This window comes from Hyla sarda, chromosome 3 (assembly GCF_029499605.1).
Source record: "Hyla sarda isolate aHylSar1 chromosome 3, aHylSar1.hap1, whole genome shotgun sequence".
Taxonomy (NCBI): domain Eukaryota; kingdom Metazoa; phylum Chordata; class Amphibia; order Anura; family Hylidae; genus Hyla; species Hyla sarda.
Window position 1 is genome coordinate 163336429 of NC_079191.1, and position 27837 is coordinate 163364265.

Here is a 27837-nt window from a genome sequence, read left to right on the forward strand (position 1 = left end):
TTCTGACATAAGTGCAAAACATTAAATACCCACATGTGACCCCATTTTGGAAACTACACCCCTCACGGAATGTAAAAAGGGGTACAGTGAGCATTTACACCCCACAGGTGTCTGACAGATCTTTGAAACAGGGGTCTGTGAAAATGAAAAATAAAATTTTTAGTTTGCACAGCCCACTGTTCCAAAGATCCGTCAAATGCCAGTGGGGTGTAAATTCTCCCTGCACCCATTATTACCTTCCATGAGGGGTGTAGTTTTAAAAATGGGGTCACATGTGGGGGGGTCCACTGTTCTGGCACCACGGGGGGCTTTGGAAATGCACATGGCCAAATTCTCTCTCCAAAAGCTCAATGATGCTCCTTCTCTTCTGAGCATTGTAGTTCGTCCCCAGTGCACTTCACGTCCACTTATGGGGTATTTCCATACTCAGAAGAGATGGGGTTACAAATTTTGGGGGGTATTTTCTGCTATTATCCCTTGTAAAAATGTAAAATTTGGGGGAAAACAAGCATTTTAGTGTAAAAAAATAGTTTTTTTTTACATATGCAAAAGTCGTGAAACACCTGTGGGGTATTTAGGTTCACTTTACCCCTTGTTACGTTCTCTAAGGGGTCTAGTTTCCATAATGGTATGCCATGTGTTTTTTTTTCTGTCCTGGCACCATAGGGGCTTCCTAAATGCGGCATGCCCCCAGAGCAAAATTTGCTTCCAAAAAGCCAAATGTGACTCCTTCTCTTCTGAGACCTGTAGTGCGCCAGCAGAGCACTTTTTATCCCCATATTGGGTGTTTTCTGAATCGGGAGAAATTGGGCTTCAAATTTTGGGGGGTATTTTCTGCTATTATCTTTTTTAAAAATGTAAAATTTTTGCTAAACCAAGCATTTTTGGTAAAAAAAAAAAAAATTTTTTTTTTACATATGCAAAAGTCGTGAAACACCTGTGGGGTATTAAGGTTCACTTTATCCCTTGTTACGTTCCTCAAGGGGTCTAGTTTCCAAAATGGTATGCCATGTGTTTTTTTTTGCTGTCCTGGCACCATAGGGGCTTCCTAAATGCGACATGCCCCCCGAGCAAAATTTGCTCTCAAAAAGCCAAATATGACTCCTTCACTTCTGAGCATTGTAGTTCGCTCGTAGTGCACTAAAGGTCAACTTATGGGGTACCTCCATACTCAGAAGAGATGGGGTTAAAAATTTGGGGGGGTATTTTCTGCTATTAACCCTTGCAAAAATGTGAAATTTGGGGGGAAACACACATTTTAGTGTTTTTTTTTTTTGTTTTTTTTTACATATGCAAAAGTCATGAAACACCTGTGGGGTATTAAGGCTCACTTAATTCCTTGTTACGTTCCCCAAGGGTTCTAGTTTCCAAAATGGTATGCCATGTGTTTTTGGCACCATAGGGGCTTCCTAAATGCAACATGCCCCCCAAAAACCATTTCAGAAAAACGTACTCTCCAAAATCCCCTTGTCGGTCCTTCGCTTCTGAGCCCTCTACTGCGCCCGCCAAACAATTTACATAGACATATGAGGTATGTGCTTTCTCGAGAGAAATTGGGCTACAAATTCAAGTATAAATTTTATCCTTTTACCCCTTGTAAAAATGCAAAAATTGGGTCTACAAGAACATGCAAGTGTAAAAAATGAAGATTTTGAATTTTCTCCTTCACTTTGCTGCTTTTCCTGTGAAACACCTAAAGGGTTAAAACACTTACTGAATGTTATTTTGAATACTTTGGGGGGGTGCAGTTTTTGTAATGGGGTCATTTATGGGGTATTTCTAATATGAAGACCCTTCAAATCCACTTCAAACCTGAACTGGTCCATGAAAAATAGCGAGTTTGAGCCCTCTGGTGTCTTCCAAAAGTAAAAACACGTAAATGTTATGATGCAAACATAAAGTAGACATATTGTATATGTGAATCCAAAAAAAAATATTTGGAATATCCATTTTCCTTACAAGCAGAGAGCTTCAAAGTTAGAAAAATGCAAAATTTTAAATTTTTTCATCAAATTTGGGGATTTTTCACCAAGAAAGGATGCAAGTTACCACAAAAATTTACCACTATGTTAAAGTAGAATATGTCATGAAAAAACAAACAAACAATCTCAGAATCAGATTGATAAGTAAAAGCATTCCAGAGTTATTAATGTTTAAAGTGACAGTAGTCAGATGTGCAAAAAAGGGCTGCGTCCTAGAGGTGAAAATGGGCTGTGTCCTTAAGGGGTTAAAAGATGAATTTTCAAATTTAAATTGAAGATTTATGGTAACTAGTGCTACCATAAAAATTTAAGGTAATATCCCAGGCCTGGCGGCATCAGTAAACCATATAGTGGCTGAATGGCAAAGCCTGGAGTTGGCAGAAGCATGAGTAGAACATATAGTGGCTGAATTGCACAGCCTTGGCGGCAGCATGAGGAGACCATATAGTGGCTGAATGGCACAGCCTGGAGTTGTTGGCAGCATAAGAAGAACATATAGTGGCTGAATGGCACAGCCTGGAGTTGGCAGCAGATGAGAAGACCATATAGTGGCTGAATGGCACAGCCTAGAGTTGGCAGCAGAATGAGGAGAGCATATAGTGGCTAAATGGCACAGCCTGGAGTTGGCGGCAGATGAGGAGACCATATAATGGCTGAATGGCACAGCCTAGAGTTGGCGGCAGCATGAGTAGAACATATAGTGGCTGAATGGCACAGCCTGGAGTTGGCGGAAGCATGAGGAGATCAAATAGTGGCTAAATGGCACAGCCTGGAGTTGGCGTCAAATGAGGAGACCGTATAGTGGCTGAATGGCACAGCCTGGAGTTGGCGTCAGATGAGGAGACCATATAGTGGCTGAATGGCACAGCCTGGAGTTGGAGGAAGCATGAGTAGAACATATAGTGGCTGAATTACACAGTCTGGGAGTGACGGAAGCATGAGGAGACCATGTGGTAGCAGAATGAGACAGCCTGGAGGTGGCAGAAGCAGCATCAGAAGTCCTGAAAGTGACCTGGTGACAGAGTGATGCTGTGGATGGCTATACCAGTAGCTGGTGACGAAGGTGGGGAAAAAAAGGTCTGATGTAGAGTAATGTTTGTATCTGGGGAGCAGCGCCTTAAATCTTTTTGGCACTATACATATTTGGGAAGTGTTGGTGTGGCACCATGGTCAATTTACTCTGATGCATCAGGCATTGGTGGGTGGAAATCCTGGCTGATTCATGCCTGATTCATCTTCACAAAGGTCAGTCTCTCCACATTTTTCGTGGACAGCACTAATCACCCGCTCTGATGGCACACTGCTTTCCAGGCAGGACAGGTTTTCCAGGGCTACTAGTTGCGGACACAAATCAAGTTTGGCTGCCCAGAAGTCCTGTGGATCTTCAAGGTGTGTTGGCATGGGCATGTCAAGGTATGCCACCACCTGCTGGTTGTCCAGGTCCTGCTCCAGGTCTGCCTTCTGATGATGATTTGCTTCACTATGCGGGTGAAGAAACTACTCATCAGCAACTGTAGACTCAGGCTACTACTGATGGAGCTGGTACTGCTCCTGCCACCTCACACCCATGGCAGTGGAAGGTGAGCACAGAAGGCCCCCAGAGTAAGACCTGCGAGAAGACAGACGATGGCGCAGATAGGCATTGGCCAACTGACTAAGTAGGATGTCTCTGTAGTAGGTTAGTATGTCCTCCCTCTCAGTGGGTGTAAAAAAGGCCCCCATGTTGTGGCGGTAGCGAGGGTCCAATAAGGTGGAGAGCCAGAAATCATCCTGCTGCCGAATGGTGACAAATCAGCGGTCACTACGGAAGCAAGTGACCACGCATCGTGGGATTTGTGCAAGTGACTTGGAGGGACTCCCTGCCTCCATCTCAACTGCATACTGCCACGGTGTGTCTGGGTCCTCTGTCTCTCCTTCCTCATAACCCTCTAGCTCTTCTGGCTGCTCCTGCTCCTCCTCTCCTGTCAGATGACTAGAAAAACCGCCCATTTTGTGAAACCTGAACTGTGCTCCACTCTGTCCCTCCCCCTCCACCTTTTCCTACTCCTCCTCCAGTTCAGCCCCCACAGGGCTCATGTGGCCGTGAGATGTAGGTGCCACTTCTCCAGTGCCCTGACCAGTCATTGTTCCCAACACGTGTTGTAGGAAATGAAGCAGCGGAATGATGTTTTTCATCCCGTAATCCTGGTGAATGACTAATAATGGGCTTCCTTACAGGGCCTGAGCAAATGGCAGGTTTCACGTATGAGTTGCCACTGGTTCACATTGAAGTTACACAGGGTAGTCCCCCTATCCGCTTGGATCATAAAGAAATTGATGATGGCTTTTCTCTGCTCATATGGAGGGTGGAATTCCAACGTGCGGCAACGTCGCAAATCAGACTTTGTTGGGGGATACCGTTCTGACGCTGCAGCTCAAGGAGGGTGTGCTTTGTGGTGCACGAGTGGCTGAAGTGCATGCAGTTTCCTTCCCATTTTTAGGATGTCTTGCAAATGGGGGGTACACTTCAGGAACCACTTGACAACCAGATTAAGCATGTTGTCAGTCACCATGGTTCCTATTTCCAGTTTTCGTGGAGTAAGCCATGCTCTGATTTCTTTATGAATGACTTTTAGCAGTTCCTCCACTGTGTGACTCCGTTCACCGAGGCAAACCATGTGAAGAACAGCGTGACACGGCCGTGCCCTACACACATGGTATGCTCAAGGGGAACTGAGAATTGTCTGTGCAGTGGAGACTGAAGACATGGTGAAGGATTAGGAGGCGGAGGCGCACACTGTAACAGGACCAATGGCCTGAGAGCATGGAGGATGAAGCGGCATGACCTGTCTAAGTTGGTGTTGTGGCTTTGCAGGAACCACATTCACCCAGTGGGCCTTAAAGGACACGTATTGTCCCTGACCATAGTTACAGCTCCAGATGTCTGTGCTGCCATGCACTTTGGTAGACACCGACAGGATCAAGGACAGGCCCACCTTATCTACTACAAAATTGTGCACGGTTGGTACTGCCTTCTTCGCAAAGAAATGACGGCTTGGGACTCTCCACCTCAGCTTTGCAGAAGCCATTAGCTCTCTGAAAGGTGCAGTGTCCACCACTTGAAAAGGGAGGGACTGCAGCAACAGCAACTTGGATAGGAGCACATTCAGCTTCTGCGCCGTTGAATGATTGGGCGCATACTGTTTTCTCTTGGACATAGCTTCACCGATGGATTGCTGGCGGAATAACTAAAAGTAGGAGGAGCAGGAGCATCTGGAGCAACAGAAGGAGGGTATGACACACAGCTCCCTTCGGCTGAGGTGGTGGAGCTTTGGCTGCCTGAAAGTGGGAGCGGCATGGCACTGAGTGGTGCAGCAGGCTGGACAACTACATCAGAGCCATGGATTTTCCAGGCCGCTTTATGGTGGCGCAGCATATGTTGATGAAGGGCTGTGGTGCCAACATTATGCCTTCTGCTGACACATCTTGCATGTGACTATGTTAATCTCCTCCGGATGCTTGACGAAAAACTACCACACCGCCGAGTAGCTGATTTTCCCACCAACAGTTCGCACTAATTGACTGCTACTGCCGATTCCCTGTTCCACTACCTCCCAGGAAGGTAGGCTGCAGCAGGTGGTCTACCCGGGCACATTTGGCTCCAGAATTTCTACTTCTGCTACCATGCTGACTGCCAACCATGCTACCACCATGCTACCTCAGCTGCTGCTTCTCGGGCAACCTGCAACCCTCTTCTCCTGATGAAGATGAAGCCCCTTCTGCACCCGGCTCCCAATTGCCATCGGCTTTATAATCATCAACGTGTGTCCGCACATCACTGATGTCCTCCCCAGGTTCCTCAACAGTGTCTGCTTCAGGACCCTGAACGCTGGCAACACACCTCCCATGTCACTCTACTCATCATTACTTGCCCGCCTAGTGGAGGAAGCGGCGGATTTCTCCTCCACTTCTTGGCTGGGCAGTTGACTGTCCTCTCTTAGATTGTCCTCACTGAATAGTGGAGCTGAACCCACAGCATGAGATACTTATTTAGGGGAGGGAACAGCATAGGACAGAGGCAATGGGAGGACAGGAACTTCTCCTGGGCCATGCCAACTGAGGGTTGTGTCTGAGGAACCCACCAACTATTGACTGGGGGTATCAGATGTCACTTGTGATGAAGTGGATGACCATGTTAACCAATCAGATGGCTTGCTGGTCCAGACACCACAGCTAGCTGATACCGGGAGATCAGGCCTCTCGCTGCGACTCCTGCTGCCACCTTGTCTAATGCGACCTCTGCCTGCGTCTGATGAATTTAGGCCTCTGCCACTCCTCTGTGCACGTCCTGGCACTTCTCTGCCTCACAAACTTAGTGCATATATGAGGGGAGTTGTTACACACTGCGCTCTGGCCGCAAGCAGTGGCCATGAGCGCAGTGTCCCCAACTGTCGGCGGGGCCGGGATTCTCATTGCGGGATACACCCGCATGCGAATCCCAGCCCATCACTCACCGCTCCTGCAGCTCTCTCGAGAACTCTCCCATAGGGCGCACGGGCGCCGGAGCTTTCAGATTTAAAGGGCTAGTACACCCATAATTAGTAAAAACACCTGACAGCACATTATAAGTTCAAATGTAGTGACATCCAGCTCTCCTTAGTAGCCCGCATTGTCTTGGACTGGGGCAGACCGAGTCCAGAAATAATAGAAGAAAAGATGGTCCAGCCCTGCTAAGTCGGTAAATTATGAGAAATTTATTGAGCAAAAAACCATACAGGTACCAGTAGGTGATGCGTTTCGGCCGCTAGTACATAGCCTTAGTCATACATATGACTAAGGCTATGTACTAGCGGCCGAAATGCTTCACTTACTTGTACCTGTATGGTTTTTTGCTCAATAAATTCCTCATAATTTACCGACTTAGCAGTGCTGGACCATCTTTTCTCACATTATAAGTTGTTGCACCTTCTACACCCCCCTGCCGGATCTTCAGTGCCTATTGCCTGAGGAATAACGTTCCCTATTGCCTGTTTTGCCATACCCGTGTATCCAGACCTTCCTGCTACGTTTTTTGACTACGAAGCTTTGCCGCCTGCCTTGACCTTCTGCTACGTTGACTACGCTACAGCCTGCTCCTTCGCTACCTCACCTTGCCCAGTTACCTGTGTGGTTGAGCCTTGTCGGGGTAGCGACCTGGGTGTCGCCTGCCATCCTGTCTTGCGGCGGGCTCTGGTGTAGACCAGCGTCACCTTAAACTCCGCTCCCCGATACGATCCGAGTCATCAGCCACACAGGTAAAGGATCCACATCCAGCTCCATTACAGTAAGATCCGGCCATAGATCCTGCTGGGGTTCCTCAGCCTGACAACACAGATCTTGCTTCTATCGTGGCACTTCAGTCACGCACAGCAGCTTAATCAGCCATCCGCCATGATGCAGCAGTTGCTATCTGCCCATCAGCACCTGCCACAGCCTCAGCCTCCTCCAGCTCCAGTACATCGTCCCGCTGCTGCAGTCTCCTTCGGAGCCAAACTCCGTTTGTCACTTCCAGAGAAGTTTGAGGGGGATCCCAAGTCCTGTCAAGGTTTCATGACGCAGTGCTCCATACACATTGAATTCATGACGGACCAGTTCTCCACAGAACAAGCAAAGGTAGCCATCTTCATCAGTCTCCTATCTGGTAGGGCCTTGGCAACTCCACTGTGGGATCGCAGTGATGCTATCACTACCATTCTTGATGGAATTTCGAATTTTCGTCTTTGAAGAACCTGCCCGAGCTTCCTCCGCTGAGACGGCTTTGCTGAGTCTTTCCCAGGGCAACTCCACTGTGGGCAAGTATGCCATCCGGTTCCGGATCCTGGCGTCGGAGTTGTCTTGGAATAATGAAGCTCTCTGCGCTACTTTCAAGAGAGGATTATCAAGTCAAATTAAGAATGTCCTCGCTGCCCGGGAATTGCCATCTAACCTGAATGAACTTATACAATTGGCATCCCAAATTGATATCCGTTTCTCTGAGAGACAAGAGGAACTGTGACAAGAAAGGAAACCTGCATGACCTCAGCGCTTTCCTCATCTGGCACCAGTTTTCCAGGAAACACCGCAACCTTCTATGTTGCCTCCCACAGTGGAGGCTATGCAAGTGGATCGGTCTCGTCTGACCCTGCAGGTTACCCAAGTTGAAAACTTCGTCTAGTCCTCTGCCAGGTTTACCTTCATTCCTCCAGGACTTTGCTAATGTCTTCAGTGAAAAGCAAGCTGAAGTCTTGCCTCCACATCGTCCTTATGATTGTCTCATTGATTTACTGCCTGACATCACACGTCCCAGGGGCCGAATATACCCCTTGTCAGTTCATGAAACCCAGGCCATGTCAACTTACATCCAGGAGAATCGTTAGAAGGGATTCATCAGGAAATACTCTTCTGCCAGAGCTGGGTTCTTCTTTGAGGGGAAAAAAAAGATGGGTTGTTGCGTCCTTGCATTGACCACCGAGGACTGAATAAAATTACAGTAAAAGATAGTTATCCCCTTCCTGCGAGGTGCCAGGATTTTCTCAGAGCTGGATCTTCGTGGTGCCTAAAATTTGATTCGTATAAGAGAAGGGGATGAGAGGAAGACTGCGTTTTATAGTCGAGACGGACATTTTGAGTACCTTGTAATGCCATTCGGACTATGTAATGCTCCAGCAGTCTTCCAGGAGTTTGTCAATGGCTTTTTTTTCGGGACATTCTCTACTCCTGTGTCATTGTCTATTTGGATGACATTCTTATCTATTTACCCAATCTCAACACTCATTGTCTCCATCTCTGTCAAGTTTTACAGCGTCACCGAGACAACCAACTCTATGCAAAACTTGAAAAGTGTACTTTTGAAAAGACCAATCTACTGTATCTGGGGTATATTTTTACCAGTCAAGGGCTTCAAATGGATCCTAACAAATTATCCGCTGTACTGGAGTAGCTCCAACCTTCTGGTCTGAAAGCGATTCAGCGCTTCCTTGGCTTTGTCAATTATTACCGGCAGTTTATTCCACACTATTCCACCTTTGGTTGCCCCCATCGTGTTTTTTACCAAAAAAAACTGCCAATCTGAAGGTCAGGACCCCTGAGGCTGAGGACGTCTTCAAGCACTTAAAGTCTGCCTTCGCTTGTACTCCGGTGTTGTCAAGACCAGATCTGGACAAGCCATTTACTTTGGAGGTGGATGCATCTTCAGTTGGTGCAGGAGCAGTCTTGACACGAAGATTTTCCAAGGGTAGGACTGTGACTTGCGGATTTTTCTCTAAGACTTTCTTTTCATCATATTGAAATTATACTATAGGAGATCGTGAACTTCTGGCTATTAAGTTGGCCTTGGAGGAATGGCGAGATCTCTTAGAGGGCTCTGTGCATCCAATACCCATCTACACGGATCACAAGAATTTACACTATCTTCAGTCTGTTCATTGCCTCAACCCTAGTCAGGCTCACTGGTCCCTATTCTTAGCCAGGTTTAACTTTTTTATTAATTTCCATCCAGCAGAGAAGAATCTTTAGGCTGATGCTTATCAAGATCTTCTGAAGCACAAGACCTGGAATCACACCTTCAACACCTTCAACATATTGTTCCTCCTGATCGTCTTATTTCTGCAGCACCAGCAAGTAAGTATTCAGCATCTGCCCCTGGGAAGACTTATGTATCTCCTCGTCTGAGACCCCAAATCTTTAAATGTGGTCATTCCTCTCTGTTGGCCGGTCATGCCGGTATCCGTAAATCCCTGCATATTATATCCTGACAATATTGGTGGCCCACTCTGAAACGGGATGTCACAGATGTTGTTCGTTCCTGCCCAGCCAGCCACATGCCAAGCCAACCGGTCTTCTACATCCTTTACCTGTTTCTGACCTGCCCTGGACTAACATTGCAATGGACTTTATTACAGACCTTCCTTCTTCTAGCGGCAATACGGTAATCTGGGTAGTTGTGGACCGATTTTCTAAGCTGGCTCACTTTGTGCCCTTGCCTGGTCTACCATCTGCACCTCAACTCGCTAAACATTTCCTTTCCCATATCTTCCGTCTCCATGGATTACCGACACATTGTTTCTGACCAGGGAGTCCAATTCGTCTCTATATTCTGGAGGGCACTCTGCTCACATCTTCAAGTTAAGCTGGATTTCTCCTCTGCCTATCATCCCCAATCTAATGGTCACGTTGAGAGGGTGAATCAGGTCTTGGGAGAATACCTTTGCCACTTTGTTTCTGCCCGCCAAGGCGACTGGGACGATGTACTACCCTGGGCAGAGTTTTCGTACAACTATAAGGATACCGAATCCATAGGATCTTCACCTTTATTTGTAGTCTATGGAATTCATCCTCGTCCACCTTTGCCCTTGTCTTCTCCCTCCAGTGTCCCTATGGCTGATGAACTTGTACAGGACTTCTCCATCTGGAAGGAGACTCGTCTCTCCCTTCTTCGTGCCATGACCCATATGAAATTTCAAGTGGACAAGAAAAGGCGTCCTCCTCCCGAATACTCACCCGGGGATAAAGTGTGGTTATCATCTAAATACATCTGCTTCAAATTACCATGTTAAAAACTGGGTCCACGCTACTTGGGTCCTTACAAAGTCAAGAAACACCTAAATCCAGTGGCTTGTTCCCTTCATCTACCTTCCTCCCTTCGGATCCCAAATTCCTTTCATGTCTCCCTCTTCAAACCCGTCATCTATAACCGCTTCTCTAAAAAGGACGTTTCTCCTATCCCATCTCAGGTACCTCGGATGTATATTCAGTCAGAGAAATTCTGGACTCCTAACTCACGTCTCTTTCTTGTAGATTGGGAGGATTTCGGACCAGAGGAGAGGTCTTGGGAAACACAGGATAACATCCTAGATCAGGATCTTCTCAAAAGTTTCTTAAGTAGTAAAAAGAGGAGGAAACCAAAGGGGGGGGGGTACTGCTACACACTGCGCTCCAGCCGCAAGCACCAGCCGTGAGCGCAGTGTCCCCAGGTCCCCGACCGCCGGCAGGGCCAGGATTCGCAATGCGGGATGCACCCACATGTGAATCCCGGCCGTAACTCACCTCCTCCCGCTCCTGCAGCTCTCTTACTCTCTCAGCTCCAGCACGCGCGTCCCTGTCCCTTAGGGCATGTGTGTTCCTGCGCTTTGAGATTTAAAGGGCCAGTACGCCTATAATTAGTAAAAGCACCTGACAGCATGTTATAAGTTGTTGCATCTCCCACAACCCCCTGCCAGATCTTCAGAGCCTATTGCCTGAGAAAAAGTGTTCCCTATTGCCTGTTTTGCCATACCCAGGTATACAGACCTTCCTGCTATGTTTTTTGGCTACGAACCTTTGCTGCCAGCCTTGACCTTCTGCTATGTTGACTATGTTACAGCCTCCTCCTTTGGTACCTCGCCTTGCCCAGTTACCTGTGTGGTCGAGCCTTGTCGGGGGTAGCCACCTGGGTGTCGCCTGTCGCAGCAAGCCCATCCTGCCTTGTGGCAGGCTCTGGTGAAGACCAGCGGCACCTTAGACTCCACTCCCCGAAATGGTCCGAGTCATCAGCCACACAGGTAGAGGATCCACATCCAACTCCGTTACAGAAGTACAATACAATTCACTACGCTTAAAACAGTATTTGTCTAGAACAGCAGCAGGTGTGTACTTTTGGCTGTCCTTTCACAGTATTTAGACCCTTGAGAGTTTAACAGGTGCAAAATAGTACACCACTTAGATGTAGGTATGTGGTATGCACTTATGAGGGGAGGACAATGAGCTACAGTACGCTTAAAAAAGTAATGGAGTAGAACACCAGCTGGTGATTACTTTTGCCTGGCCTTTCACAGTATCTAGGCCCTTGAGACTTTAACAATAACAAAATGGTACACCACTTAGATGTAGGTATGTGGTATGCACTTATGAGGGGAGCACAATGAGCTACAGTATGCTTACAAAAGTATTGGAGTAAAACACCAGCTGGTGATTACTTTTGCCTGGCCTTTCACAGTATCCAGGCCCTTGAGACTTTAACAATAACAAATCAGTACACCACTTAGATGTAGGTATGTGGTATGCACTTATGAGGGCAGAAAAATGCACTACAGTACGCTTAAAAAACGTATTTGTGCACAACACCAGTCGCTGTGTACTAAACCCAAAATTGCACTCTCTCAAAGACTATCAGGAATGGACTGCTAGGTATTATGCCGTCTACAGCAGAGACGGATTTTTGCGGCCCCCACCAGGGATGTGTAATTTGTATCACCTGACGCCCAGGACATGCAGTTCAAGGCGCCGGGCAGGTGACTTCTTCAGGCATTTAGCCCTGCTTTGGGCAAGCAAGGCTAAATGCCGGAAGACTTCACACCAGACTTGATGGGGGTGCATCTCCGTCCCCTGTGTGTGTGTGTGTGTGTCTGGATGGCCTTCATCTGCATCCATGCTGCCCCCAGTACATCTCCCCTCCTCCAGTCTTCATCTGCATCCTAAATTAATCCCCCCCCCTGCCCCGTCCAATAGAACCCATTACCTTCACTTACCCCCCCTGTCTCCAGTCAGCCCGCCCAAGTCTGATGAGGGACTTCACACGTGTGACGTCCCTCCACAGACCCACACAAGAGGACGTTAGTGACGTCACTCGTCAGGCCACCGCCGGAGAGGAGAAGCGCTGTGCAAGAAAGGTAAGTGTGTCTATGTGTGTATCTGTCTGGGTCTATCTGAGTGTGTCAGGGGGGGGGAGGTGCAACACAATGCTACCTAATGTAGGGAATCTATGCTACCTAATGTGGGGAACATGCTGCTACCTAATGTGGGGAACATGCTGCTGCCTAATGTGGGGAAACTGCTACCTTCCTAATGTGGGGAAACTGCTGCCTACCTAATGCTTCCCCCCCTCCAGCAATAGCACCCCCATCATCCGTCAGCTCATGCTATTACCACAGGGGGGTAGGGGGAATGGGGGGGTGTTGCTGATGGATGATGGGGGTACTACTGCTCGTGGAGGGTGTTGCTGGTGGATGATTGGATGAGGAGGGGCGCATGATGGGGGCAATATATGTAAGGGGTGCATAATGGGGGCATTATATGTGAAAGGTGCATGGCCCCCAGATAATTTGAGTTTGAGACCCCTGGTCTACAGACTAGTATAACCAGCAGACCATTTGTTGTGGAACAAAGACACAGAGTTGCGTTAAAACTTTTTTCTCCCTCCTCTCCTAACTACAGTGGAGCCAGCTTGTGAGGCATCACACAGCTCTCTGCCCCTCTCTGTAATACAATGCTGTAGAAAGTGACTGGCAGGTTAATTGCTGCAGTAAAAATTCTGTTCTGTGCAAAAACGCACTGCTCTCTGTCCACAAGAACGCTGACGTGACTAGGAGGTGAAATGGTCCTGGAAAAAGCTTGTCTGAGTAACACACAGCGCTGTCTGTCCTATCTCTCTGCAGTGAAAGGATGAACTGACTAGCCGAAATATGGATGGCGATTATATAGGGCTGTGACATCACAGGGGTGACTGGCTGCTGATTTTGCATCCTGAATTTGATTCAGGGTCATCCCACCTACCCTTGTTCCTGCCTTCCCAGCATTCCTTGCCCCATTTCCTCCCATGTGAATCTGCCATTTTAGATGCCCTGGAGCCGGGACCGCACTAAATGGAGTTTAATGAAACTATTGTGATATTCGTATTCGTTGCTAATCAAATTTTTCATGAAATTCGTAACGAATGGGGATTCGTCATATTCAATTCACTCATCTCTAATATTTACCTTACAAGAGGAGGCCCTGAAAGACCTTGTACCCATTCATTCAAAGATTAAGGAACTGTTAAATGCTAAACTAAAGTGATATCTTCATTTATGAAGTAGAGCATTGTAACACAGAGCGCTCCGGGTCCCTGTTCCTCCCCGGAGCGCTCGCAGCGTCCTTCTGTGTGCAGCGCTCCGATCAGATACGCTGACCGGGAGCACTGCTCTAGTGTCATCAGCAGGGATGCGATCCACATGGCGGGACATGCCCGCCCGCGGGTCGCTTCCCGATCATCTCACCTGCCCTGTCCTCCTTCAGTTCCGTCCCCGCGCGCGCAGCGGCTCTATGAAATTTAAAGGGCCAGTGCACCACTAATTGGTGCCTGGCCCAATCAGTGCATCACTTCCATTTCCTATAAAAGCCCTCTTCCCCTTCCTGTCCTTGCCGGATCTTGTTGCCTTAGTGCCCTGAGAAAGTGTTTTGTGTGTATCCCTAGCCTGTGTATCCAGACCCCTTGCGGTTGCCCCTGACTACGAACCTTGTCGCCTGCCTTGACCTTCTGCTACGTCTGACCTCGCCTTGCCTTTTTCTTGTGTACCGCGCCTATCTCAGCTGTCAGTGAGGTTGAGTCGCTATCAGGTGGAACGACCTGGGGGTTACCTGCCGCAGCAAGTCCATCCCGCTTTGCGGCGGGCTCTGGTGTAAACCAGTAACCCCTTAGATTCCGTTCCCCTGGTACGGCCCACGCCATCACCTCACTGACACAGAGGATCCACTCCCGTGTCCTCCCCGCATACCAGTCCGGACCCTGAAAAGCATTTTATATACATTGGGAACACAAACTGTCCACCTGGTTTTCACACATCCACCTTTCTATATAAACAGCAAAATGCAAGTTATACGTTTTCACAGGCCATGATAGGCTCTTTGTTGCTGCCGTATGGAGACAAGGTTCCTCAATCCACACATTCACCTATTTCTCTCTCTCATAAAATCCGTTTAAAGCTGAATCGAGACCTAACCACTTTTAAATCTCTCTGTTCTGCCACATCTCCTCCAAGTAAAACAAGTTCTCTGATTTATGGTGTATTATTTGACTTTCAATAGTGAGACATCCCCTCTTTTGTCTCAAGCTAGGAGAAGGAATTGTGCAATACTTTTGCACCCTCAGATTTTCAGACTTTCATCTTATATTACAAAATCTCAATCTCCTGTAAGGCTCAAGAGACCAGAGTATGGGCCTATTTACACAAGTTATTCCCCTGTGCATCAGACCATTTCTGGTGTTGTAAGTGAGCTGAGGTCACCATATCACACATATGGCAGGAATTTCCCCCATACACACCTTTTGAATGAGGGTCTTGGATATAATATATAAAAACATGGGAACATGATTAGATAATGACCCGGCCCCTTTACTTGTATCTATCAAACAGGCAGTCTCAGAGCCCTGAGCCCCATTATTCCTAACCCCCATTAATCTGATCCCTCCCTGTTTTCTCCGATTGAGCTTGACCTTGTGTCATTAACCCAATTTGTATTTGTGTATAGCTTATCATTTTGGTTAATGTGTGTGGATGTGTGGAAGGACAATAGATATTTGACACATGTGATTTGACATATGTTAAAACTTACTTCACTCTTTTGGTTTTGTTAGCCTCTTCATCTCCGAAACACCTCTGTGTACACTATCCCTAGTCTGTTATGTTATGTACTAAGCCTTCTAATGGTTTGTGACCTTTGTCACAGACACATGCCTAAACATCATTTTCTTTCTTTGTTTACTATGGAAAAGTAGACAGATGAACCCTTTTTAAATGTATCTTCTTGTATTGCATGTTATAATTTCTGACTTAGGCGTGTCACCCGATTTTGACTCCTGTATCAGCACTAACTATTCTATTAATGTATACTGCTTTTCTACTAAATCCCCCTACTCCCTTTCCCTTTATGTACCGTCCCTCCATTTGTTAAATGAAAAGCAATAAGAATGAGAAAAAAAATAGAAATTGCTGATGCAGACGATGGAGGAGATTTATCAAAACCTGTTTAAAGAAAGCGTGGTGAAGTTACCCATAGCAACTGATCAGATGGTTCTTTCATTTTTGAAGACATCTCTAATATAAGATAATAGCAATCTGTTTGGTAGGCAACTGCACCACTCTGCTTTTACACAGGTTTTGATCATTCTCCTCCAATGTGATTTTACTGACAGTGCAGGGCAGCTACATGACTGCACACTAAGAGACACATATCTACCATTGGCAAAGGATGGGGCACACATACGTTGGGAGTTGCAAGCCAGGGTAAGGGAATTTTGTAAGAGGGTGCACCTTCTTCCATAACTCCATGGGTATTTCTGATGCTCACATGCCCATTGGTGATGCTTACAGGTATGGACAGGGTGCAGTATGTGAACTCGAACCAGTCTTTGACTATGCATCCCCATATGCAGCATGCTGTGATGCACTGTGTTCTGTCATCTTTTATTATAGTCAGCATTAAAATTTTCTGACATCTTCTGTCAGATTGGAACAGATAGGCTAGCCTTTGAGTTAACCACACTCATTAGTAAGCCTTACCCACCAAAGACATTGGTCCTCATTTGCTAAAAGTGTTGGGTTTTTACTAATGTGAAAAGTTGTTTCAGGCTTGCAGGATTCCTCTCTATTTGCTAATGAGATTCATAGATTTACAAGTCAGGAACATTTTCTGACCAACTTTTCCTATTTGGAAATTTCCAGCCATTCATTTACGTGATTTTCTGTGAATTCGATAGTAAATAGGTCAGGTTGTAAAACAATGCCCCTTTTCCAACCAACCACACCCCTTTGTGACATGCCCCTTTTATAAGCTTTTAAGAATGCAATGTCTGGTTTGTCGGATTTTTCTGACAAACATTGTCGAACAGTGGCGGTGACATGTCCCAGACGTCCTCTGTTCCAAAATATCTTAAAATAACCCAACAAAAACTAAATATGAGCCAAGGAGTATTTTTTGTGAATACAGTGATCCCTCAACTTACAATGGCCTCAACTTACAATAGTTTCAACATACAATGGTCTTTTCTGGATCATTGTAAGTTGAAACCAGACTTAACATACAATGCTACGGACAGTTCAGATCTGCAAAACGTGTCAATGGCTGGAAGAAGCGACCAATTGGAATGGGCATTTTACTGGTAAAACCCCTGTATTACCGAAGAGCACACACTGACTGGCTTTCTGGTAGCGCCCCCTACAGTACAGGGAGGTACTGCATGTTCTGTACTACTCTTTACCTGTGCCACGGTTAGCTGCTCCTTTGGACACCAGGTAAGGGCGGCTTCATTTTACTTTTTAAGGACATTATATGTACTGTACAGGACCCTGAAGAAGCTCCTGTCCTCTACATAGACAGTGATTACAGCTCCCAGCAGATCTTTCTTACTTTTATATGTAAAGATTTGCTTTATCTGTATTAGTTATCTACTTATTTTTCTTTGATCCTAACTTTTCCTATTTTTGGATGACATTTTGGGGGCTTCAGAACCAATTTACAGGTTTCCATAGAGTTATAGTCTCAACATACAATGGTCATCCTGGAACTACTTAATATTGTAAATTAAGTGACCATTGTATTACCTACAGCATACTCTACAAGACCCGGTGGGTTGGAGATGATCTGTACTTTGTGTCTAGCCATCACAAAGGCAGGCACATATAGGATTAGGTTTTTAAATAGCTAAAACAAAAATAGAAATAGTGAGGTATGGGTAAAATAAAAATAGGAATATATATAACGAACTTCATCTTCATACTTACCATGGATTGAACACTGGCATCTGGAGGAGGATAATTTGTTATATATGGGATCTGTTAAAAAATTTAAAGATATAATCAGACAACCAGTCATCCTATATTCATTTGAATGTAGGATTATATCCTTTGGTACTATACAAAGGATGTACATATCACCATGGTCATGTGTTTCAGTGACACTACAGAGATCTATTGCATAAAGTGCGCGCATAGAGATGATGTCATTATGGCAAACATAAGAGTCTATAAAAGCCCGAAATTAGCGTGGTCTCACCATTGTCATCAAGCTCTTGATAAAGCCAGATATCCTGAGGAAACGTTGGGGAGGTTAAAGATAGGTTTTAATTCATACATGACTGTATCTTAGGGACTTGTAAAATAAAGAGGATAGGTAGCAGACAAGTCATAGAGCTGTCAGATACACAGTCTAAGGAACCGTGATGTCAAATTGTGCCCATCCATATACTGCAAGAATATCATCCAGATAGACACAGCGTCCATGATTTTAATCACATATTGCCACCTGGTGACATTTTTTCACAAATTATTTGTATTTTTAATAAGCAATAATAAAACTGAAGTTTTAAGGGGGGTTCTTAGTCAAGGTCAGATTCTTATGCTTTCCATTTTCAACAACACAATAAAGCAGACCTGTCAGCAGGAAAACTGGGGTGTTAATAAGCTCATGGTAAAATAGGGCTTGTCATCAAAATTATAGGCATACCATGCTTATCTTTATAGGCCCAGATTTGTCAAACTGTGAGAGAAAAGCTGGAGTGATTTTACCACAGCAACCAATCACAGCTCAGCTTTCACTTACCACTGCTCATTAGCTGAACTGTGATTGGTTACTGTGGGAAAATCTCTCCTCTTTTCTCTTATAGAGTTTGATAAATTTGGGCCTAAAGTCCTTTCTAATGCTGAGTTATAAGCCTTTTTGTTATTTTGCGTTAAAAGCCTAGGGTGCATTTCCCAGCATGGAAAAAGTCCAGTTAAGGCTAGCCCATGTTCTGCCTTAAAGGGAACAAATCATCAGATTTTACCCTATATAACGCTTGGCAAAGCGTTATATAGGGTAAAATCTTTATTTTCACCATTCCCGGGGGATGCTGCCCCCAGGGATGGTGAAGATATGAAGTTATAAACTAGTCACCGCCGCCGCCGTAAGTAGTCACCTGGGTGGGGAGCTCTTCTCACCTACTCCCATTCTTCGGCCAGGAGCGACGCCCCCTCCGCTTGATTGATGGGCCGCGTCATCGTTCTGCTCCATCTGTTCAGTGAGCGGAACAATGACGCGGCCCATCAATCAAGCGGAGGGGGCATCGCTCCCGGCCGAAGAACGGGAGTAGATGAGAAGAGCTCCCCGCCCAGGTGACTACTTACGGCGGCGGCGGTGACTAGTTTATAACTTCATATCTTCACCATCCCTGGGGGCAGGAGCATCCCCCGGGGATGGTGAGGACAACAATTTTACCCTATATAACACTTTGCCAAGCATTATATAGGGTAAAATCTGATGATTGGTTCCCTTTAAGCCTCTTGGGCATGGAGTTCGCCAGAGCTTCACAGGTTGCCACTGGAGTCCTCTTCCACTCCTTTATGATGATATCACAGAGCTGGTGGATGTTAGAGATGCTTAATAGGTATTAGGTCTGGAAACATGCTTGGCCATTACATTTCATTTACCCTCAGCTTCTTTAGCAAGGTGGTGGCCAAGTTCTGCTTCAGTATGTCACAGTACATGTTGGCATTTATGGTTCCTTTAATGAACTGTAGCTCCCCAGTGCCAGCAGCCCTCAGCGCTCATGCAAGCCAAGACCATCTGAACCAAATACATTTATCTTTGTCTTATCGTACCACAGGACATTGTTCTAGTAATTAATGTCCTTAGTCTGTTTGTCTTCAGTTAACTGTTTGCTGGCTTTCTTGTGCATCATCTTTAGAAGAGGATTCCTTCATGCAGACCAATTAGATGCAGAGTGTGGCATATTGTCTGTGTATTATTTTGAGGGGGCAGCAAGATTAAACACCGTTATACATGCTGTGCACTCACTACTTTACATTATAGCAGAGTGTAATTTCTTAAGTATTGTCACATAAAAAGTTATATTGAATTACTCACAAACATGTATATACACACTCACATATGTAAATATCTATATGTAAAATTTAAATATCTAATTTTTCCTAATTTATTGTTTCAGCTACTTTGTTGGTATGTGTGGAGATGGAGCTAATGATTGTGGGGTAAGGAAACCAATTTCACCTTCAAAACATCTGTTAATCCTAAAGGTTCTCATTTCCTTTCCATTCAAAGATATTAGAAATGTGATAATTTTCCTCAGTAAATACATGATCCATTTTGACACTCTATCTTTAGTCAGTAGGTCCATACAATTAAATTGATACCCTACTTATATAGATTTGATTTTGTTGTACTTTTGGAAAAAAATGTACATGCACAAAAATTAATACATTTAAAATAGTCCTCTACTGACCCCTATAACTGGGTGGTATTAGGGCTCATTTTTTGCACCGTGATCTGAAGTTTTAATCGGTATCATTTTTGTTTTGATCGTACTTTTTGAACGTTTTCATTACTTTTTGTTTATGGTATAAAAAGTGACCAAAATTGACAATATACGATTTACGCACGCGGCGACACCACATATGTTTATTTTTATTATGTTTATATATTTTTATTTGGAATTTGGGAAAAGGAGGGTGATTTAAACTTTTAGGGGTTAGTGTGTGTGTTTTGAAACTTTTTTGAAACTTTTTTTTTGCACTTTAAGGAGGAATCATTTGATTCCTCATACAGATCAATGTGGTTCCATAGAACCACATTTATCTGTGTGCTCTGCACTCAATTGATAAAGCCTGGTCCTGCCAGGCTTTATCAATCTAAGCGCCAGAGCTGGCAGAGCAGGAAAGGTAAACCCTCAGGCTACCTCCACAGTGGATCGCCTCCCCCCCCATGACTGCGCTTCGGGGGGGGGCAATCCACCCCACTGGACCATCAGGGATGGGATAAAGGCACCTTTCGATGCCGCTGTAAGCTTTGACAGCAGCGATCTAAAGGGTTAATAGCCGGCTGCAGCAGTCACCACATGTCGGCTATTAAAACCGGCCCCCAGCTACAGGAACCAGCCAAGGGCCAGCCGGTCCATGGTCGTTAAGGTGTTAAAACCCTGCTTAGTCTTCAGCCTTTGCTCATGGCTGAATTTTTTTCATTCACCAGCATTTGTTCCTACCAAATTGTTTTGTATATCTGACTTCTGCTAGCTCTTATTTTTTCTTTTGCCTGCTGTACTGTACCTTGTAGTCATCCTGGTTTTGTACCTTGGCTTGTGACCTGACTTCTCTCTTGCTATTTGATTCTTTACCTTGCCGCTATCTTGATTTTGACCTGGCCGGTCTGACTTTGCTGTTTCTCAATTTGCTGTTACCAGTTTTGTGATTTTTTTATTTGTTCTTTGCTTAACCTTTTTTTGTTACTTACCATTTCCCTGACTTCCACACTATGTTGTTCCTTTTTCTTTGCTATGCCCTGCACCTTAGTAGCTCAGGGACAGATTTATTGATTAAAGGGGTACTCCACTGTAAAAAAAAATTTATAAATCAACTGGTGCCATAAAGTTAAACAGATATCCAAAGGACAGGGGATAAGAGGTGTAATCGCGGGGGTCCCACAATCTGTTATTTCGCACTCACCTTTGTGAGCTCTCCACAGTGCTGGAGTCTCTTTGTGTGTAACATGACCACCATGGGGGCCGGAGTATCGCGACATCACGAATACGCCCCCGTGTGATGTCACGCTTCACCCCCTCAATGCAAGTCTATGGGAGGGGGCGTGACGGCCACCACACCCCCTCCCATAGACTTGCATTGAGTCGGTGGGGCATTATGTCACATGGGGGCGGGGTCATGAAGTAATGATACTCCGGCCCTGTGGTCGTTGCGCTACACACTTGGAGCCTCCAGTGCTGCGGAGAGCTCACAAAAGTGGGTGCACAATGACAGATTGCGCGGGTCCCCCCGATCATACATCTTATACATATTACATCTTACATCTTATCCCCTATCCATTGGATAGGGGATAAGATGTATTAGGGCATGAGTACCCCTTTAATCTCACATCCCTTTATTATTTTTATTTTACTATAGTTTATTTATATAAATTTCCATACACAGTAATCAACAATTACAAAAGAAATACTCCCTCCTACTCACCCCCACCCTTCCCATCCCTCAGCCTGGCATTACTACCTGACCCTAATCAATCTAACAATCTAGAAATAGAGAGAGATCAGAACCCACCTCCTAAAAAACTTTCTGTTAAGGATGCTACCTATCTTTCCCGTTTAACATGGATTTTATTGGGTTTTCAAAGAATTAAATAAAAGGAACATTTTAACAATGAATTTGCAATGTAATATAGAACAAATTAGTATGTATATATACGCCCATAATGCATGTGTTGTAAAAATGTTGCATTATATATAAACTTATGATCGTTTCTGTCACAACATCATTTAGCTTAAAGATACTAAATGTTTAACATAAAAAAAATTACCAATGTTAATCCGTAGTTATGAAAGGCTGAAGGCTTTATTAAGCACATGAGATTTGAGTTATATTGTTAATTTCTATATCTATGTGTTGTTTCCCATGATGACATCTATACTTTTCCTTACTTCCAATTTTCCTATTTGTATAGAAAATGTCTTCATATTTTTTAATTTTATCCGTTCTTTTTCCGTTGGTACATCCACCTTCTAATCATCACCCATCTTTGCTAATCCCATAATTCTAAAAATCACATTTCCATAACCTTTTACATTTAAACTTATCCCCAGAATTGTACTTCTAGCTTCAAATGGCACATCGACCTCAAAGCCCTTTTCAATTTTTCTATACACACTCCGCCAATATTCTTTGACTCTCATACAGTCCCACATTAAGTGTAATAGGTCAGCCTCTTCCTTGCCACACTTAGGAAACAGAGCATCCTTTCTTATACCCATTTTCTTGAGAAGTTTTGGAGTGTAGTAAATCCTATGATTCAATTTCAAGAAAGAAACACTGGGATTCATATTTACTGAGGACCTCCTAACATTTTTACAAATTTTCTCCCATTCCTCCTCATTTATTCCCCCTACATCCTCCTCCCATTTCTTTTTACATTTTAATTTCTGGGTGTTCCCATTACTATTCACTGTCTTTCTATATACTATCCCCAACAAATTTTTCACCTTTTGCCCTTAACACCCCTCACAAACTCTATTATTTCCTGTGTTTCAATTTCCCACCTTTGATTCACCTGATCCCTACCCCATGCTTCTTGAACTTGTTTATAACCAAATGTATTCTCTTCCTCTAACCCAAACTCATTATAAATTTGTGTCCACTTTTTCAATTTCCCTGCTTCAAATAAGTGGTGTATCAATTCCCTTCTCTCTCCAATTTATGTATTTCATGATTTTCAAAAATTATTTCATTTGTGTGTTACCCCATATAGGTGTGAACTTAAAACTCCCTTTTATCCCTATAATTTTTCTAAAATGTTTCCATCAAATATCTAGTACTTGTATGCTCCACTCTTTTACAAACTCTTTTTCCCATAATCTCCCACTCTCTAACACTGTCCAAATATCTTCCTCTTTAATTCCCTTATCTCTAAGAATCTCCATCAAAGATTCACCTTCTTGTGCAATATATATTATTTGTGTTACAACGTAATAGTAATAAAATTGGGAACCCCCGAACCCCCTCTTTCCATTGAGGGATTTAGATAACAGCTCTTAAAGGGGTACTCCGCCCCTAGACATCTTATCCCCTATCTAAAGGATAGGGGATAAGATGTCAGATCGCTGCGGTCCCGCTGCTGGGGACCCCTGGGATCTTCGCTGCGGCACTGCGCTATCATTACTGCGCAGAGCGAGTTCGCTCTGTGCGTAATGACGGGCGATATGGGGGATGGAGCAGCGTGACGTCATGGCTCCGCCCCTCGTGACATCACGGCCTGTCCCCTTAATGCAAGTCTATGGGAGGGGGCGTGACGACCACCACGCCCCCTCCCATAGACTTGTATTGAAAGGGGCGGGCCGTGACCTAACAATGCTCCGGCCCCTGTTCTGCCCATCATTACGTGCAGAGCGAACTCGGGGCAGAGCGAATCCCAGGGGTCCCCAGCAGCGGGACCGCGGCGATCTGACATCTTATCCCCTATCCTTTGGATAGGGGATAAGATGTCTAGGGGCGGAATACCCCTTTAATCCAACATTTTTCGCACCCCATACCAATTAATTTATCTTCCAATCTATCTCCTCAAAAAACCTATTTCTAATCCGAATTGGTGTCACCGTAAAATAGTGCAACACCATTGGTAATAATACAATTTTAATCAGGGCTATCTTGTCGGCCATGTATAGGCCCGATTTGCTCCATATCTGACACTTATTTATGATTTTTTCCCTTAGTGGGCAGATGTTCAATTTTTCAAATTCTTGTGTTATTTGATACAAACACTCCTAGATATTCAAAATTATCTTTCAAATTCAATATTTTAGTATTACCAATTGGCTCCTCTATAGCCTTATCTAGAGGGAGAGTGCTGATTTCTTCCAATTAATTCTGAACCCAGATTTCTTCCCAAATTCTTCTACTTCTCACATCACTGCTATAATACTACTTTCTGGGTTACACACAAACAAAACCACATGTTTTGTGCCAAACTTTTCAAAACTAACTGTGCTACCTATCTTTAAAGCTAAAGGCTCCACAAACAAGGCAAAAAGCAGGGGTGACAATGGGCACCCCTGCCTTGTGCCTCGACTCAACTTAAAGCTAGAAGACAACTCCCCATTAATTTGAATCCTAGCTGTGGGTTCACTATAGATTGTCCATACTCCCTTTATAAAGCTTTCCCCTAGGCCAAATTCCTGCATTACCTTGAACCCCATTCCACCTTGTCAAAAGCCTTATTGGCATCCAGAGACAGAATGGAAAGGGGCTCCCCACACTCCCTCTGCATATTCCAAAACAATCTCTTGATGTTCCCAAACATAACCCTACCTGGGACAAATCCCTTCTGCTCTTTCCCCACAATCTGATTGATTACCATAGCCAGTTTCATCAGCCAAATTTTTTAAAAGATCTTACCATCCGTATTAAGTAACAAAATAGGCCAGAATACTGCTGTCTTTTCCTCTCTTCGGTATTAAAATAATTATTGCATCAAGCATCGATGGGGGGCAGCTTTCCCCTTTTCAATGATTCATGAAATACCTCTAAGAGAAAACCCAACAGTGGATCACCCAGTCTCCTATACACTACAAAGACAAACCCATCTGACCCGGGAGCGGAATTTCTAGACATCTTCCTAAGTACTTCCTGAATTTCTGTTATTGTGATTTCCTCATTCAGTCCTTTCAACTCCTCCCTCCCCACCTTGGAAATATTCAGTTTTCCCAAATATTCCTCAATTTTGGCATCCTCTACTTCCTCACCTGATAAAGTTTTCTATAAAATGTTATTGATACTTCCTCAGTCTCCTGTTTCCCAAATACCACCCTACCCTGATCAGCTAATATTCCTTTAATCCTCCTACTCTCCCGTTGATTTCTCACAATCCCGGCAAGCCACTTACTCGATTTGCCCCTTTCTGTAAAGATTTTTTTTCCCCCCAGAATAAAAGTCTAAAAAATGCTTTACACTTTTTCTGGGCATCCTCTAGCTTTGCTCTTCCACTGGGGTATCTTGCCTTACTGTATGATATCTCAGCCTCTTCCACTAACTTATTAAGGTCCCTCTCTTTTTCCTTTGCTTTTTTTCCTAACTCTACTTATATTTCTGTACAGGCAACCCCTTATAAAGTCTTTCAGAGTGTCCCAAACAGTAAATAAGCTAGCCACATTTTAATTATGTTACCAAAATTTCACTAATTCCTCTTTTATTCCCTTTGTTACCTCTTCTATCTCCAACCAATGAGGGTGAATATTAAATTTCCTACCTTGGATCCTTTTAATCCCATTATGCTGAACCCTGAAGCACACAATTGAATGATCTGTAACCACCCCTAGCACATATTGAATTTTCTTAATTTTTTCAAGTGCACTCTCATTTGTCAGCAACATATCTATTCTGGATGCTATGTTATGAGTCTTACTGTAACATGAAAAGATTTCCCTCTCTGGATACATACATCTCCACACATTATTCAGTCCTAGCTCCCCATAATAATTAGCCAAACCCGTTGACCTACTACTTCTCTGAGCCCCCCTTCTATCTCTTACATTATCCATCACACAATTAAAGTCCCCAGTAATGTACAAGTCCTGAAAGTTAATATCCTTAATAAAAATGTCCAATTTGTGCAGAACCTCTAACCTAAATGGTGGTGGGATATACATAAAAGGTAACACAACCTCACTTTCTTCCCATCTTGCAAACAGAAAAACATATCTATCCCTATCATCACATTCTGAACAGTGTATATCAATATTGATTCTACTGTGTAGCAAAACAGAAACCCCGGAGGAATATGCAGAAAAGGTAGAGGGAAATTCCCATTTTGCCCATCTTTTCCTCACTAAATACAAGACATCACTTGTAAGGTGCGTCTCCGCCAAACATATAATAGCGGGTAGGTAGTTATTAATCCTATCAAAAATTGCTACTCTCTTAGTCTTCTCCTTTATCCCTCTAACATTCCAAAAAAAGATATTATCTTCCTTATCCATAATACCTTACCTATAAATCACTTTCTTTCCTAACCCTCTTACCTCTCTCACTCACACTCCTTAAAGGGGTACTCCGGCACTAAGACATCTTAACCCCTATCCAAAGGATAGGGGTTTAGATGCCTGATCGCGGGAGTCCCACCGCTGGTAACTCCCGTGATCTTCCATGCAGCACCCCGTTACCATCAGTCCCCGGAGCATGTTTGCTCCGGGTCTGATGACTGGCGATCATGGGGCCAGAGCATTGTGATGTCACGGCTCCGCCCCGGTGTGACATCATGCTCCACCCAGCTGTCACGCGCCCTCCCATAGGCTTGCATTTAGGGGACGGAGCGTGATGTCACACAGGGGCGTAGCCGTGACGTAGCCGGATAAGATGTCTTAGCGCCGGAGTAATTAATGCCAGGCTGATCACCCATCCCCCCATTTGAGTTGTTTCCTCTACTCTCTCCACTTTTCACTTTCTCCATCCAGCTACCTCTCTCTCCCTCCCCTCATAACCTCTTCCATCAATACAATGCCACATTATAACCCCTGCGCTTCCACCCATTTCACAATTTTTATTTCTGAATCAGGGTTTTCCCCTGATACACTATTCTCATCCGGGCTGAGAATAACAGCGAGAAAGGAATATCTAAACTATGCAGTATCTATTTCACTCTTCTTTAAAAGCCATTCTTCTCTTCTGAGTAGCATGGGAAAAATATGGATATAAAAACCAGTTAGCTGAGCCGTATACTATCTCTCATTTTTCCCTTGAGAATTTTAACAAAATATCTGTCCATTGCAGACAACAATTTAATCAACATTGTCCTTGGAGGAGCTTCTGGGACTGCCTTGCCTGCTGGTACCCTGTGCGCTCTTTCAATCATAAACCATTCTGTTAGATTTCCCACATTTAATGTTTCTTTTATCAATTTGGTACAAAACAAAATTGGATTACTCCTTTCCTCTCCTTCTGGGAGCCCAATTAGCCTGATGTTAGCCCTCTCTGATCTGTCCTCCAAATCATTTATTTTCAACTTCAGATCTTTAACCTCCTTACTATCGTCCTCCTGGATTTTCATTATTGATGAGACTTTCTTGTCTAATTGCGATAACGCTTGCTCTACTTGCTTTTGCTTCTCTTTCATTTTTTTTTATGTCCTCTTACTGTCCCCATTTGGGTCATCAGGTCCTCAAGGGCTTTATTACTTCTTTATACTGCCATGTAAATAGAGTCCAACATAGAGTCAAAAACATTTCCAGAATCCGCCCATTTCTCACTACTGAAACTGCTAAAACTTTCATTATTGCTTTGATTCACTCCCACCTCGACTACTGTAACTCTTTACTAATAGGTCTTCCTTTCTCCAAACTCTCTCCTCTCCAGTTCATCCTTAATGCCACAGCCAGACTCATCTTCCTCTCCAGCCGCTACACCGACGCCTCCTCCCTGTGCCAGTCACTACACTGGTTACCAATTCAGTCCAGAATACAGTACAAAATCCTCAGTCTCACACACAAAGCTCTCCACAATGCTGCACCTCCTCTCTCATCTCTGTCTACCATCCTACAGGTTCTCTCCGATCTGCTAATGATCTCACACTAACATCATCCTCA

General features: G+C 44.5%; 1 protein-coding gene across 2 annotated transcripts in view; it reads left to right on the plus strand.

Moving 5' to 3' along the window:
- LOC130361843 (probable cation-transporting ATPase 13A5) overlaps positions 1-27837 on the plus strand; it is a 179940-nt gene that overhangs the window by 119280 nt on the left and 32823 nt on the right. For both annotated transcript variants that reach the window (XM_056565410.1, XM_056565411.1), the window contains exon 22: positions 19696-19738. In XM_056565410.1, the coding sequence (XP_056421385.1) occupies positions 19696-19738 (43 nt within the window). The remainder of the gene's footprint in view (positions 1-19695; positions 19739-27837) is intronic.